The sequence below is a fragment of the Arctopsyche grandis genome, chromosome 12, assembly GCF_051622035.1.
Source record: "Arctopsyche grandis isolate Sample6627 chromosome 12, ASM5162203v2, whole genome shotgun sequence".
Lineage (NCBI taxonomy): Eukaryota > Metazoa > Arthropoda > Insecta > Trichoptera > Hydropsychidae > Arctopsyche > Arctopsyche grandis.
The window spans coordinates 1,924,716-1,940,953 of NC_135366.1; the positions used below are offsets into that span (position 1 = coordinate 1,924,716).

Here is a 16,238-nt window from a genome sequence, read left to right on the forward strand (position 1 = left end):
AGAGATTTTAGTGACTTTGTGACCAGTAATCACCGAACCGTTCTCAAGTTGCCCAAGGCCATAGATAATATTTAAACATAGGATAATAATTCAGAGGGAAACTACAATAATAATGTATAATATAAATAAAACACGTTTCGTTCTTATAATTAAATCAAACGGGTTAAAATACGGGCAAATCAATATGGAATTAGCCGAGGTTTGCGAGTTTTTTCTCTCTCGGTTCAAAAGTGGGGGAAAAAACGTTACTGTGAAAATAAACCACGTTATAAAATTCAAAATGACTATGGCGTGCGGCCCGGAACCGGCACGGAACTGGCAAAAACCTACTTTCGTACAAAAACGGAACAGATTCGATCCGCGAACAATCTGAAAACACCATACATACAATGTATTGTATGTAGATACGTTCCAAGTGGCCACTCACTACTGCCTATTACTATGCATGGAAAAATAACCATAAATCATACCGAACTTGGTGTAAATCGAAACTATTGTTGTGTAAATTTAGACTGAGCTGGTTTTCAAGCATTTATTAACTTCGAAAGTTCAATTGGTGACTTCGATATATGAAAGTCTCACCAGCGCTGGCGATTCTTCAGATAAAATCACCAGTCCATGTTGATTTAAATGAGTGATTAAGATAAGAATTCTCAATTTAACTTCTTAAATTTCTCGAGAATTTACCTGAAGAAATTTTTATAAATGAAAAAATGTATATAACAAAGTTAAGTATAGAGTATTCGAAATTATTGCCAGCAGCATAGCTCGGTCGTTAAGAGGGCTGGACAGCAGCGCCTTGTCCATACAAACGTACTATACTTCTCCCTTCCTCAATTATGGCACTAGATAAATTATTTTTTAATATGCTATGGATATCCACCATTGGGGTGCATCTGTCGTTTTATTTTTTTGATTAATTATTTTTTATAGGAGCTAGGAGCCACCAAACATCTATAAAATCGCCTCTTTTTTACACCCACGAAACGAGTCCAGCGTGCTTATTTAATTAGTCGATTTAAAAAAAAATACGACGATAGATGCACAGAAAATATCTTTCTCATACCGATAATGAAATTTTTTTAAAAATTGGTCCAGTTTTGGAGGAGAAAATAGGAGAATACGAAACCTCGATTTTGTCAATTTAAAATACGTTTTATCTGGTCAAAGCGCAACTGTCGCATTCACTAAATATATATATATATATATAGTCGAATTCACTCAATATATACATACACTCAATATATATCGAAGAAAGGAACGGTAACAAAATTAAGGTTTCGGGTGTACAGCCCTCTTAAGCTCCGATTGAAAATAATTTTTCTGAGTATATCTGTAGTGCCGTGCAATGCACGCATACCTCAAGTAAAATTAAGATATAAAGGTTAGCTGTCATTAAAGTAATTAAATGTCTCCGAATTGATGATAGATGAATTAAAGCATTTCTGTTAGATCGACATGATGACAGCTGGTCATTCACGCCAGCCACTGGCAACTTCACACGTAAAATATTAGTATGTCATTATGCTTGTGTAAACGTAGGCTTTATGTTAAAAAAAATAAACAAATATTTAATAAATAATAAATAAAATACATACGTAGAAGCCAATGCTTTTCAAGAATATTATTTCAAAATTGTTTAAAAAAAATGAATCATCGAGGTCATTTTAATCTTAAATTCGTGCCAAAAACACTTCGCAAAATGGCAAAATTTTTAAGCACTTGATATTAACATCGAATACGCCTTCTCAAAATTGTGCGATCTTTCCTTTTTATCTATGTAAGTTAAACTATCATAAATCGATCTTTGCCAAAAGTGTTTCCTTTTAAGCAAACCCATTTCGTTCGGTAAAAGATACATGTTTCTACGAAGCAAATCCGATAATTTCAGACCATAAATGTTTGAGAATGTGCAAATTTCAGGCATTGGTGTCCGACAGCGAAATATATGAGAATGGTCTGTGCAGTTAGAACAATTGTGCTGTTGTGAACGACTTCTGCCGATGAAATGGCAAACACATAAACGAACAAAAGCCATGCAAAACACACACATACCATATCATATTTTGAATATATTTTTTAACCGATAGAGTGGGCATTGAATCACCGGTACAAATACACATTTTTATGTACATATGTATGCAGCTATGAAGAGACCTTATTTTCTATTTTCTCAATGATAATATATAATAGTTATACTAATGTGCTAAAAGTGTTAAAGATAGTTTTCGTCGCTGTGAATACGGAATGTGCTCGGTTTAACCCCAGCTAATTAAAGAGAAAACGATTCTGGAAGAATTAAAATAGAAGAATAAGCAAATGGCCGGATTAGTATTCAAAATGGCGGTTTGATGAAATTTGCAAGAAAAAATCACTATAGAATGTTTTCACATATTTATTTATATAGAAAATCTATAATATTTCAGGCAATTGTTTGTAAAAATACTATAAATTTGCAATTGAAATAATATGGTTTCGATTCAATATATATTTTTTTCGATTCAAATAAATTTAATAAAAAAACAAATGAATATTTACTATTAGATTTGCCATGTTTAAGCTGTTTATATTACAAATACTGAGGGAAGCCGGGTGAAACAACTGGTATAGTACTGTAAGTTTTGTTGTCCATAACATGACGTTGACAATTATTTTTATCGTCTAAAAAATATAAATTTTCATTAATATAAAAATATATTTGTGCAATGTGTTGTAACATTGTACGGACGTTTCGGACGGATTTCTAATTTAACTATATAATATTATTACAATATAATTAAATGCAGGGTCTTTAATAATATTACTATAAGGTTTTCTGACGTTAATAATTACTTTTATCGTCTAAAAAATATAAATTTCCATTAATATAAAATATATACGTATAAATAAATTAATAATATCAACAACTTACTTTTTACGTTTAAATTTTATTAATGTAAATATTTTTAAATACAAAACACGAAATCAAAACAAACAAAAAATAAAAGTAAAATTCTACCGACCGCTATACGCACGAACAATGTTGTATTTCTTGACCAAAATGCAATATGAAACTGAAACGAAATGTAACTGGCCATTGCGGGTAGAATTCGACTATAGTATTGTACCCGTTTAGAAACGTTTGAAAACGGAAAGGAATTAATAAAATAATTAAAATCAAGCTATGTTTATAATTAACTAGCTGAACCCGGCATGCGTTGCAATGCCACAATAACGCATGCAATTCCCGTTCCCATTCCCGTTCCCGTTCCCGTTCCCGTTCTCGTTCCCGTTCCCATTTGTTGGAAAAACGCAGGCAGCGAACACATTTCAAATTATTGAATTATTTGTTTATTTTACCCTAAAAACGCATGTCGCGACGCGAAAACATTTGAAATTATTGCATTGCAATGACACTCATTCCCGTAATTCCTGTGATTTTCCTAATTTTGCCGATTTTTTTTCACAGTAAGCTTTCCGGACATGCATAAAATAAATCCTGAAAGTTCCATCGTTCCATCGTACAATAACGCATGCAATTCCCGTTCCCGTTCCCGTTTCTCGATGCGTTTCGATAAGCGAATGTTTCAGTTTCAAATTAATACTTAATAATCAAATTAAATTATAATAAAGTATAGGAACGCGTACGTGACAGACAGACAAACATTGATTTATATACATATTTTTATTTTATTTTTTATTTATTTTATTAATTGAAAAATCAACAGACATCCATGTACATAGATATGTATAAAAAAACAAATAGTAAATAAATAATATATGTAACATCCGAGTTCAATAATAGATTTTTACAAAAATGAAAAAGATAAATATAAGGAAAACAAATTAAAAAGTAAAGAATAAAGGCATGACAAAATATATAGAACATTGCATAATTAAACTATAGTATTAAAATATTTGGAAAAGGTTATAAAATAGAATATAAGAAGAAATTGAAATTTACAAATATAAAACAAATGAAAAAGGTAAATACAAAATAAACAAATGAAAAGGAAAAGAATGAAAGCTATAATATGAATTAAATAGCACATTACATAACTAAACTAAAGTATAAAAATATTGGAAATATTGGAAAAATAGAATGGGAGAAAAAATGAATCAATCGGTCAAGATTCTCTTGATGTTAGACCTGAATTGATGTAGGGAAATACCAAATAGATCAACCTCATTCAGCTCTCCGTTAAACATACAATAAACGCGCTGCAGATAAAAATATTTTTGGGAATTAGTATTGAAAAGATCAAGTGAAAAGAGTGCAACGCGTCTAGAGTACCGAACTGGGATTCTGAAATTAACCTTATTCAGTAAATCATAATAATCAAGGAAACCATTTATGAGCTTAAATACATATGTAGGATTGTTATGAGTGGTACGTAATATCAGGTTGGTATGAGTGGTACGTAATGTATTTGTACGTTGGCATGCGTGCGCGCAAGTTGATGACCAACGTAAACATTTCCTTAACTACACACTGGCGCTTCATACTTTCGCGTCGATAAAATCGAAATTACGAATATTATTATTAAGAGGTTTTATCCCGTTTTTTTTCACAGTAATCTTCCTGGACATGCATACAACAAATCCTGAAAGTTCCATCGTAATCGGTTCAGTGGTTTAGGAGCCTATTCGAGACAGACATACAGACAAACATTGATTTGTATATACATATATAGATAAATATCGTTATTACTATCGAAATCGAAGAAGATGATAATTTATTTATTTAAATTTATTTTATGAATTCTCCATATTTGTCGATGCACTTACCACATACACATACACCTACCCACACACACACACACACACACACACACGTCTTCCGTTTTTAGAGACCAAAAAAAATCAATCTTTTCCGCCATAGTTAATATTTTTTACGTAATTCCAGTTGGAAATCGATGCATTTGTATGATATAATAATATAGATTGATACTCACTTCTGTACCCTGCACTTTCAACTTCATATGATCCTCGCGTGTAGTTTTTCCGTCTTTTCTTTTCTTCCAACAGTAACCATCCCTTCTGTACCTCACCTTCTTCCTGCTGTACAGCAGCATGGACCCGCTCTTCGGTCTGAAACAAGAACACAATAATTAATAAGCAAACAATTTCTAAGCGCGCTTATCGTCAAAGTAATCCAGTTTCCGGCCATTATTATGCAAACACAAATAAAATTACCGAAAGCTTTTACGGTCGACCGGCTTATAAAATTCGCAAAAAGCTAGTAGTTTCGAGGCAATCCGATCATAAAAGTTAAGCCGACCCTGGCGCTGATTACTCTCCACATAAAATTTCATTACGGCTACACAGTTTTTTTACTATTTTTATTCCATCCAAAAAAAGTGACCCGGTCGAGAGCTTAAAGCACTCTAAATAAACGTAATCAACGATCGGTTAGATTTAACGTAACTATCATCAATAAAATACAACCCAAACTATTATATACTTTGTCGGGTATATATGTATGTACATATGATACTGTAACGTGGGAAAATGAGAGAGAAAGAGTATCCACTGTCTAAGTGCATTCGTGGGTGAACAATAGAGAACCCAGAACTAACGGGACTCAGCAAGTGCCCGAACAACGAATACGCCGGAGCTCTCACAGACCTGGGCGAGTACGTGCGTAAACAATAGACTCGCCAGGGTAGACCTTTAAGAGCCTAGACAATAGACACAAATGGATTGTGCAAGCTGTGCTGGGCAACTTGTCCTTTATAAAGAGGTACACATGGTAGATCAGATTATTCTGCAGTGAGAGGTGGATACGAATGGACCTCTTGAATCGTTGAATAAATGCTGTGAAGCGACTTTGGTCTTTCATATGAATCCAGAACCCACCCCTACACAATAATTCAAATCAATATAGCAACATTATTTATTTAAAAAAAACAATAAGGCGAATAATGAGCTATGTGCATAGTTGCACGACGCGATACGACACAAGTATGTCTCAGTAATAGGCAGCAGTATGGCTCAGTGGTTGCTTTTATTTTTAGCACCAAGAGATTATTGGGTTCGATCCCGGGCTGATCTTTAATACTGCTGGTTAGACTTGAATATTTGTGACTCAAAGTCGATCGTTTCTAATCAGAGTTTGCCAATTTTATCTGATCATTGTTGAGACGGTACCTCAAAATTGGGGGAAAAAATCATCCTACCTTCTGTATTTAACGTTTGTAAAATTTGTAAAAAAATATATCTCAATGGATTTATTATTTAATTGTTAATTTCGTGTTCTTCAACTTCTATAAATACAGTGATTTATATAATAAAAATGCTGCATTGTATGTAAATTAATTGTAAATTAATTGCCTTCCTGGTATACATACATATATCTATGTAAAATAAAAATAAATAAGTATATGATACAACACAATTCAATCACTTATAACCAGCAGCGTGGACTAATGGTTAGCATATTATGCTTTCGAGCGGAGTGGTCATGGTTCGATTCCCACTAGTAGACTTTGGTTTGTGATCGATCGTTTGCCAATTTTTCTGATTTTAATTGAAGCGGTTCCTGTAAATTGGCATCTCCTCTCCAATCTCTGTTGCGAATCTCAAGGTATTCAGCGTCTTGAGGTTCGCCAATTTCTATAATAAAATGCTGCAAAAACATCTCCATAGATGTTTGTATGAATTTGCGTTGTATACAATGCTTGTATTGATTGTATTATTATATTGTATCTGTATTATTACACTCGTCGCTTTCGAGCGATATGTAAAGGCGAGTGTACATGTCCGATTGAAATAAAAACAAAGCAATATATAAAACAATATATTCCAAAATATGTATGTAGGTTTCGTAACCGAAACGAATTTGAGAAGCTTTGAAGCCTCATATTCGCAGAGCACATATGAAAGTATTAGAGCGTGCGAGTTTATTATTTATATATAAATTAGCCCGCTCAATCCTCAATGGACGAAATTGGGTCGTTCCTTGATTTCATCCAGGTTTGTTGTTCGCATACCCTTCCGGTTTAATAACTGGCTACCTTTTCCCGGAGTCTGCAGACTGTTTCTATCCACGCCTCATATATTATCTCCAGCTTTTGTTCGGGAATTTACCTCAACGCTATTTCACTACCCTTCTCTCTAGACTACGTTGAATTGTATCTGTTATATCTGATTTTGTGTATACGTACGTACATATATATATATATTGTATGTTCGTAAGATGAGCGGATTTGTACAATTTATGAATGGAATTACATTATGTAGACACATTGTACAATATACATATGTATTATATATACGTACTGAATCGGACGCACAATATTATAACTACAATCAAAAGAATACCTGTCTATGTTTACATGTGAAGAATTTGATTATTCATTGATTGACGGATTTAATAATAATAAAATAAAATTTGTTATATCTACAAGTTGGTGTACTTTGTAGGTTAAGAAATTTATTAAGTATAAAAAGTAAAATATTAATATACATATAATTGTATTGTACGGCCTCATACTGTATATAGCGCTACAGTGTTTAATCTATTTAGTAGATTGTGTATTGATAAACTGCAGAAAGTGCAGAATAGAGCAATGCGTACAATTTTGAATGTGAGGAAACGTAAGAATGTTACAGGTATGTTAGATGAATTGAAATGGTTGGATATTAGAAATAGTCTTAAGTTAAGCACTTTAAAATTTGTATATAAGCTAGATAAGAATCTATTACCCAAATATTTTAATAATCATATACTTAGGAATATAAATATGTAATTATAAAACTAGAAATAGGAATAAATTAATTATAAGTAGAGGAAAGCAAAAACTGCAGGAAGTATTTTCCACAGAGGTGTTCAAATATACAATGCTCTTCCTGAGAGCATTAGAGCTGCTTTAGAGGTAACATTGGTGCTTTCTTGAAGGGTGTTAATGGATACCTACATATGTGGAAGATTACGTAATTATATATGTACATAAGTTTAATTAAATGCTATGTTTGGAATTATATTATATTATTTTAGGGTTACTAATTATAGTTTTGTTTATTTTGTTAACTATGTTATATTATAGTTGTTAGTTTTAGTTTAAAATTTTTAATTGTGAAATGATTCATTAGCAATTTGCTATTTAATAATAAATAAATAAATGTAATTATGTATATATGTATATATGTATACAAAAATACCCTTTTGATTGAAACGTCATAGGCCAAGCGCCAGCTGTCGAAATTTCCAAAATGAATGATAGATGTCGTTACTTTGATTTATTAAGCTAGAGAGTTTCGTTTCACATCCGATCTACATATGTATATATGTATGTATGTATATTAAACAGTGGTTCACTAGATGATTTTCCAGCGGAAATAATAAAATCTGTTCTATAATTATTCCCCATAAAATGATTGCTCCCACGAGAATCCCGCAAACAAAAAATCAATAGGAAATAAAAATAAAACCAATAGAAAACTATAGGCAATACTCGTGTGGACATTTCTCTTGTGTGAAATAGTCTTTTCACTGGGAACAGTTGAATTAAAATTGGCTAAGCTTTTGGATAAAATCTTAAAGGAAGCTGTTTATTTATATAAAAATACTCAATATAATTTTTTTATAATTAAATTGCCCTGCATTGATATCCAGATAATTTTGGATTGTATTTATTTGATCAGTAGCTTTGTTTAATTTGGTATGAGCATGCATAGATGATCAGTATAAGGTCGCAAAGATACACACGGCACAAGTTTTTTTACTTAATCTATATATGTACATTGTAACAATAGATGAAGTTTAAAAAGCACCCAGACCATAAATCCTTAAATATTATATGTAAGTTTGACGGCCATTCCCATATTTGAAGAAACGTAGAAGAAAAACCACAGCGGATTTTTCACCCCAGAAGGCCAAGAACGTGCCCGTGCCTAACGATTCAGTGTGTTTTCGCCTAAAGTGTATCTGTTGACTATTTGAGCAATGCATATTTGTTAAAAATACTTAAAAATTATAAGAAGTTAATAATATAAAATATACATATGTCTATTCTTCCTAGACACTTACAAACATTGCAGCATTTTTTTTATATTACATAAATCGCTGTATTTTGAGGCTGATAAACACGAAATCAACAATTAATTATTTAATGAATCAATCCATAGTTTTTGCCAATTTGATGGAGGAACCGTTTCAGCAATGAAACCAGATAAATTGGCAAACTCTGATAGGAAACGATTGACTTGGAGACACAAATATCCAAGTCTGACCTGCAGCATTAAATATTAGCACGGGATCGAACCTGGTAACCTCTCGGTGCTAAACATAAACGCAACCACCGAGCTATACTGCTTGCTAAGTATTTTGTTATGTACCTCGCTTATCAATATAGTCGACTAACCAGTAGGGATAAGACACACTATTGATTTGAAGCACACCTAATTTAATAAGTAACACCATTGATTTATTATAGCACATCTTAAACACTGACTAACCAACATTGTACGACGCGTGTCTTTATTATTTATTTATTTGTTTACATAGACTATACCAGGAAGGCCTTACAGGTAAACCCTAATGCACCTTCCTGACCAATTACAAATTACAATTATAAAGCAGCATTTTTATTACAAGTCGTTGAATTACGAGACACTAAAAAACTCGCAAATTAACAAAACATCTATGAATTGTACATTAATCATACTCAAATAGTGGTGACATAGTAGGTAGAAAGGATTTTTAGCCAATTTTAAACGGGAACCGTTTCAACAATGAAATCAGAGAAAATTGGCAAACTCTGATAGGAAACGATCGACCTGGAGTCACAAATATCCAAGTCTGACCAGTAGTACAACAGATGTACAGATGTAAAATTATTTTCAACCGAGTTCACCTCATGGAATCGAACCCGGCGCCTCTCGGTGTTAAGCAGAAGCTTAACGACCGAGCTATGCTGCCGGATTTATTGTTTAAAGAAGAGTATATAAATTGATTACTGTTAGAATTTAAGTTAGTCATCACCATCGAGACTCCGAGAGTGGAAGTCGAAACAAAAATATGGATATAAAAATATAATTAGGCTGATAAATTCATAAGTAGATGCATCAATCGTGGTGCGATATAGTGAAACCTACTACGTAACATATGTACGTACACGCGGGCATTGAAGCAAATAATTTATAATACACCCATAAAAAAAACTGCTTGCCATAAATAATATTCCGTTTGTTACAGACATTACTAACAAACTAACCAGTAGATTCTATGACAGAATCACTAATAACCATACCAACACACTTGTGAAGAGTGTCGGTGATTACAACAAAATGTCTATACCCTTCAGGTATAACACACAGATTACCTAAACACAATCTGCTTTAGGTCATCGACTTTAGAGAGTCTTTAATTAATATTGTGTATTAGATGTATTATGAGTATTTATAAGAATTGTAAATAGGTTTTTGAGCTCTTTTACCTATTATGCTATACATTAACATTAGAATAATATAATACTATGATTACTAACAAAATTAAATTAAAATTGTAAAATAGAAAATGATCAGTATATCAGTAGCTATTAAAATAGATATCAGATGTATTGTGAACATAATTTCGTAATAATACAAAGCATTCAAATATCATTCGTTTGTTACAGATATTACTAACAAACTAACCAGTAGATTCTATGACAGAATCACTAATAACCATACCAACACACTTGTGAAGAGTCTCGGTGATTACAACAAAATGTCTATACCCTTCAGGTATAACACACAGATTACCTAAACACAATCTGCTTTAGGTCATCGACTTTAGAGAGTCTTTAATTAATATTGTGTATTAGATGTATTATGAGTATTTATAAGAATTGTAAATAGGTTTTTGAGCTCTTTTTCCTATTATGCTATACATTAACATTAGAATAATATAATACTATGATTACTAACAAAATTAAATTAAAATTGTAAAATAGAAAATGATCAGTACATCAGTAGCTATAAAAATAGATATAAGATGTATTGTGAACATAATTTCGTAATAATACAAAGCATTCAAATATCAAAAATCAAAGCATTTAAGCAAATCAAATAAATATGCATTTTAATTTATTGTTATTTCTATTTCGGTCGACAAAGCCATGCGAAAAATCGACATCCATTCAGACGAAATTTAGCGAGAGCGCTTCATTGAATTTTGCACGGACAATAATCGAAGCGCCGCACTTGGCGCTTTCACGCGCGAAAGCTCGCGTTGACAAAAAAAAAAGAAAAGCTAAAAATAAAAGAGCAACGGCGGTAAAATCAGTGCACAAAACGCCGAAAGCGTCCAAATAAATCGGCGTTCAAATGGATTACGACCGACCCGAATAATGCTTATTTATTCGACGAGACAGGTGAATGGGCGACTGTACTGCAAAAAAATGAATACAAAAAAAGAATAAAAACATTTTCAGCTTACGGCCGAAACGCGAATACGTGAAAATTTGCCCCCACCATAAATTCCGATCTGAAAAGCCGTACTCTCTGGTAACGTTCCGCGCAATAAATTGTCGGAATTAAAGCAGCGCGAAATGTTGTCATACTTTTTTTCCACCATGTCGTGTAAAACTTTAAACATTTCACTAATAAGGTGTAATGAGGGGGGTGGCAATAACCGGAGCCGGTTTTACGACTCCACCGGCTGAAACTAAAGCAGCAACTTTCGTTTAAATGTTATTTTCGCTCTTTTGTGCGTGAAAATTCGAATAATAAAAGGCCAATTTGTGTGGCGAGATCGTAAATACCGGTTAAAAGTGGTCCTCCCTTAGAGTCTATTATGTCGAAAAAATATTCTAGTTACATCTCTCAAATTGGCAAATTATCGGGCGATGTAATCGTTGTGATGAAAATGTGCCCCGTTAAAAGTCTGGTCAAGTTTCCAAGAGGAGTGGGGAATTTCCAAGAGAATTGGATATTTGGGTCGTACGTAACGCCTGGTACACACACGTCAGCATTCGGCTCGTTAGCTGAAAGGCATCACAAGTCGCGAAAGACAAAGTTCCGGGCGATTCTTCAGAGCCAGTCGCTTTGTAAACTTTTCAACTTGATCTGGAAACCTTTCGTGACATTATCTACCCCTACCAGCCGCACTTGGGAAAGAAAAACAAAGTTTAGAATAATTTTTACGTCGACGCTCTTCCACTTTGACGGCGACGACTTTCGAATCAAACTTTCAGAACGACTTTCTTGGAGGAGATTAATAAGATCTAAGAACCGGTTAAATTGTCAAAAAATTGTTATGACAATACAAAACTCGAAAGTGACGAGTGTACTAATACAGATATGTATATTACAATACAAGCATTTTATACAATGCGAATTTTATAATATTATATTTAATGATTTACGAAATATTTGTCGAAATGAAGAAAAGTGGCGCCAATTTCAAAAATACATAAATGCTCATATATAATATATATAAATTTTGAAATTTAACTCTTTTAGTTCGGAATTATTAATGTGTTATTAACGTTTTTACTTACCTCTTATTAAGTTCACATGGTTTTCGTGTTAGTGGTAATTTTTTATATCTCTTATCTCTCATCCGATCGTTTTCATACTTTGCCATATTGCTCATTTTGGTCATCAATATACGTTAATGTATCGTCTGCCATTACGTTGGAGATAAAATATCGTTTACAATGCGTATCAAATATCCAGAATCTCGCGTACGGTGACATCTATACCATAATCTATCTTCAACCTTTTCGCCTCGATATGGCGATATCAGATTTTAATTGTTTAAACGCCTATAATTCACTCTATATTTTATAAAATTTGCTCTATAGGTTCTCGTTATCCCTCATATTTAAATATTTATAGTTTTAACTCTCATATGTATATATAAATTTCAAATTTGGCGTCTAGCTTCATGTAATGTAATACACGATATATATTGATTTATGGCCAAATATGTCAGATCTGACATTTCAAAGTATATCTCTTCACGGAGTTTTATCTGCGAGATAAGTATTCAATAAGAAGTTATGTTATATCTAATTGTTAATATGATTTACAAGCTTACATACATTTAGTTTTTTACAATAAGCTTACATACATACATCACATACAATTAGTTCAACAGCTACCCATAACCTCCAATTTCATTGTTTATTGCTTCAAAACAAACTTTCTAACCAATACAAGCTTCATATATGTACACAGATCAAACAGTGATAGTTTTATTTTTAGTTATCAGCTGATTTAATTTTTGAAGAACTTTGTACCATGGAGGACACCTTATATAATATATATTTTTTTTAATTTAAGCCAGTAGCGTGTTCTAGTGGTGAATATTGAATTATCTCGTACTTGATGTTACGAGTTCGATTCCCGCTAAGTCTCGCTATTGGCCAGACCTTGATTTGTCAAGGTCGATCGTTTCTTATCAGAATTTGCCAATTTTTCTGATTTTCATTGAAACGATTCCTGTAAAATTGGCGTTTCCTTCGCAATTTTCTGTTGCGAACCTTTAGTTATTGTTATATATTAGGTTTCGCCGTATTGCTCACCATAGATGTCTCTGTGGTTGTTTATCGAATATAAAATTCGTATTGTTACATGAAATTTATTCATCGTTATTTATCGTATTAATACGATGTTTGTAATATATGTATACTGACCATAGATGTCAGATTTTGTTCGATTTACATGTATCTATGTAATAATTATGTGGACCAGGAAGGCGCATTTGGGGTTTACCTGTTAAGCCTGTTCCTGGTATATTTGTAAAATAAAAATAAAATAAATAAAATGTACGTATATGAAATAAAAATTGAATATCTGTAATATTTGTAATATCTGACGATAGATGTCAGATATTGTTTAGATTTACATGTATATATGTAATAATTACATATGTGGACCAGGAAGGCGCATTTGGAGTTTACTTGTTAAGCCTTCCTGGTATATTTGTATATGTGTATGTAAAAATAAATAAATTTAAATATTTAGTACTGAAAAATGGAATGCTTAATTTTAATTTGTATTACAGTGTATGTCAAAACCAAGGACTAAAAATCGCAACTGCACAGATTTTAATTTTGAGATTATAGCTTCTGAATTTTGCTATTTGTCGAGGTTGTGGTTAGTTGGGATTTTGTGCTGTCGAGATAATAGCTTGATAGGATTATTACGTGTCGAAATTGAGGCCTATCGAGATTACACTTAATCAGAATAATTATGTAGTGGAATTCAAGTTATAGCCTATCGAAACTACATATGTATAACTAATCGGTGTTTTAGCTATGAGACAATACGGCTCGTCGAGATCATATGGAAGATATGTATATGTATGTTGACAATTATCAAGAATTTGTGAGAGTTTTTAAATCTTTAAATTTAAATCTGAAAAATTGTAATTTGCTAGAACGATTAGCCGACGTAATTATGTTTAACTTTTCGGCGCAGTAGAGTCGAGAGTCGAGACTTAATACCGTTAAAATTGAGGCCTATCCAGATTAAAGTTAATCGGAATAATTATCAAGTGGAGTTAAAATTGTCCTTCAAGATTATAACTAATTCAGAGTTTGGCTATGAGTTTATATTTATATATGTATATACATATATTTCAATTTTAATAATAGCTTATATTAATGTTTATAGTCGAACCAAGCAGGCTCTCGCATTTTTGCAATATGTTGTAAGTAATAGTAAGGACGTAAAATAATTTATTTATTTGTTTTTAATTATTTCTTATTCACCTATATAAAATTATTACAATATAATTCAATGCAAGGTCTATAATAATATTACTGTAAGTTTTGTTGTGCATAACATGACGTTGACAATTACTTTTATCGTCTAAAAAATTAAAATTAACACTTATATAAAATATATACGTACTCCATACATAAATTAATAATATCAACAACTTACGTATTTTATATTAAAATTTTATTAATGTTAATATTTCATAATACGAAATACGAATTAAAAACTAACAAAAAATGAAATTAAAATTCTACCGACCGCTATACGAACGAACAATATTGTATTTCTTGACCAAAATGCAATGCGCAACTGAAACGAAATGTAATTGGCTATCGTGGGTCGACTATAATTTACAATATTTTGTACATATATATATATATACATACAGTAATGTATAGGTACATACACATATGTTTATTCTGTCGAAATTTGATTTCTGTCAAATTTAAACTGAGTTATTTTATTTTATTTTAACATTTTTAAGAGAAACTTACAGCTAATACAAAAATAATAAAATGAATAGTTATACTTAAGCTATTTACAAGCTTCGTCAGATAGCATGAAAAATCTGAGTAAAGTAGAACTAGCTAGGAAGGATTTGCCAAATAAAAAAAATATATCAAAAGAATACGAAAAAAATAATGAAAAATTCATCAAAATTATCTTAATTGATTACTTCTGCTCAATACTTTGCTATATAAATTTTTTTAAAGATTATGATAAGTAATAGTATAAAGCTAAGCAAAAAGCAATTATGATAAGTAATAGTATAAGGTTACGCGAAAAGGGTTAAAATAACGATCTTATCTGTGATGATATGTTAATATTGGATTCAAAATATTTTGGAATTATAGCCTTATAATTATCATAACCTCAGTTTGCGTGCTATGTTTGTTTGCTTTACAAATCAGCAGTTTTCAATTCAGTTGTCAAATTTGTATACTATCTCGTGGTACCCCAACATAGACCATATACATACATATATGTATATGTATTTGTTATGAAAGAGTTTAATAAAAATTTCCGAATATCGCCGAGAAAATAAATGAAATGTTTGTCAAATAAACAATTTTATAGTTATGAATATTATATACTAGCTGTATTACCCGGCTTCGCTTGGTATTTGTAATACAAACCGCTTAGACATGACTAATCTAATAGTAAACATTTTATTAAATTTATTTGAATAGTAAATATTTTATATAAATTTATTTGAATACTCATTTATTTGTTTTATTAAATTGACTGTCACGAACAAACAAACATATTTAGTAAGTCTTATAAAAAATATATATGTACACCCCCGGCGTCTGCGCCCCCTAGGGCTCCGCCCTCATCGCTCCCTAGGGCTTTGCCTCCCAGGGCTCGCCCTCGGCGCCTACACCCCCGGGAACTTCGAATCCTTTAAATCGGTAAAAAGCGAATTATTTGTTCGATGACGTCACGGATTTCTACGAACGAAGGATACATACATACATATATATATACAAAGTGTCTTTCCTAATTATATATTAGATGTATATAGAATCGCAAAATTTGAAATA

The 16,238-nt window shown here is 31.9% G+C and overlaps 1 protein-coding gene across 4 annotated transcripts in view; it reads right to left on the reverse strand.

Moving 5' to 3' along the window:
* The window catches only part of LOC143920192 (calmodulin-binding transcription activator 2-like), a 328,881-nt gene that overhangs the window by 70,450 nt on the left and 242,193 nt on the right, over nt 1–16,238 (reverse strand). For all 4 annotated transcript variants that reach the window (XM_077442928.1, XM_077442927.1, XM_077442929.1 and 1 more), the window contains exon 5: nt 4,935–5,070. In XM_077442928.1, coding sequence (XP_077299054.1) covers nt 4,935–5,070 — 136 coding nt within the window. The remainder of the gene's footprint in view (nt 1–4,934; nt 5,071–16,238) is intronic.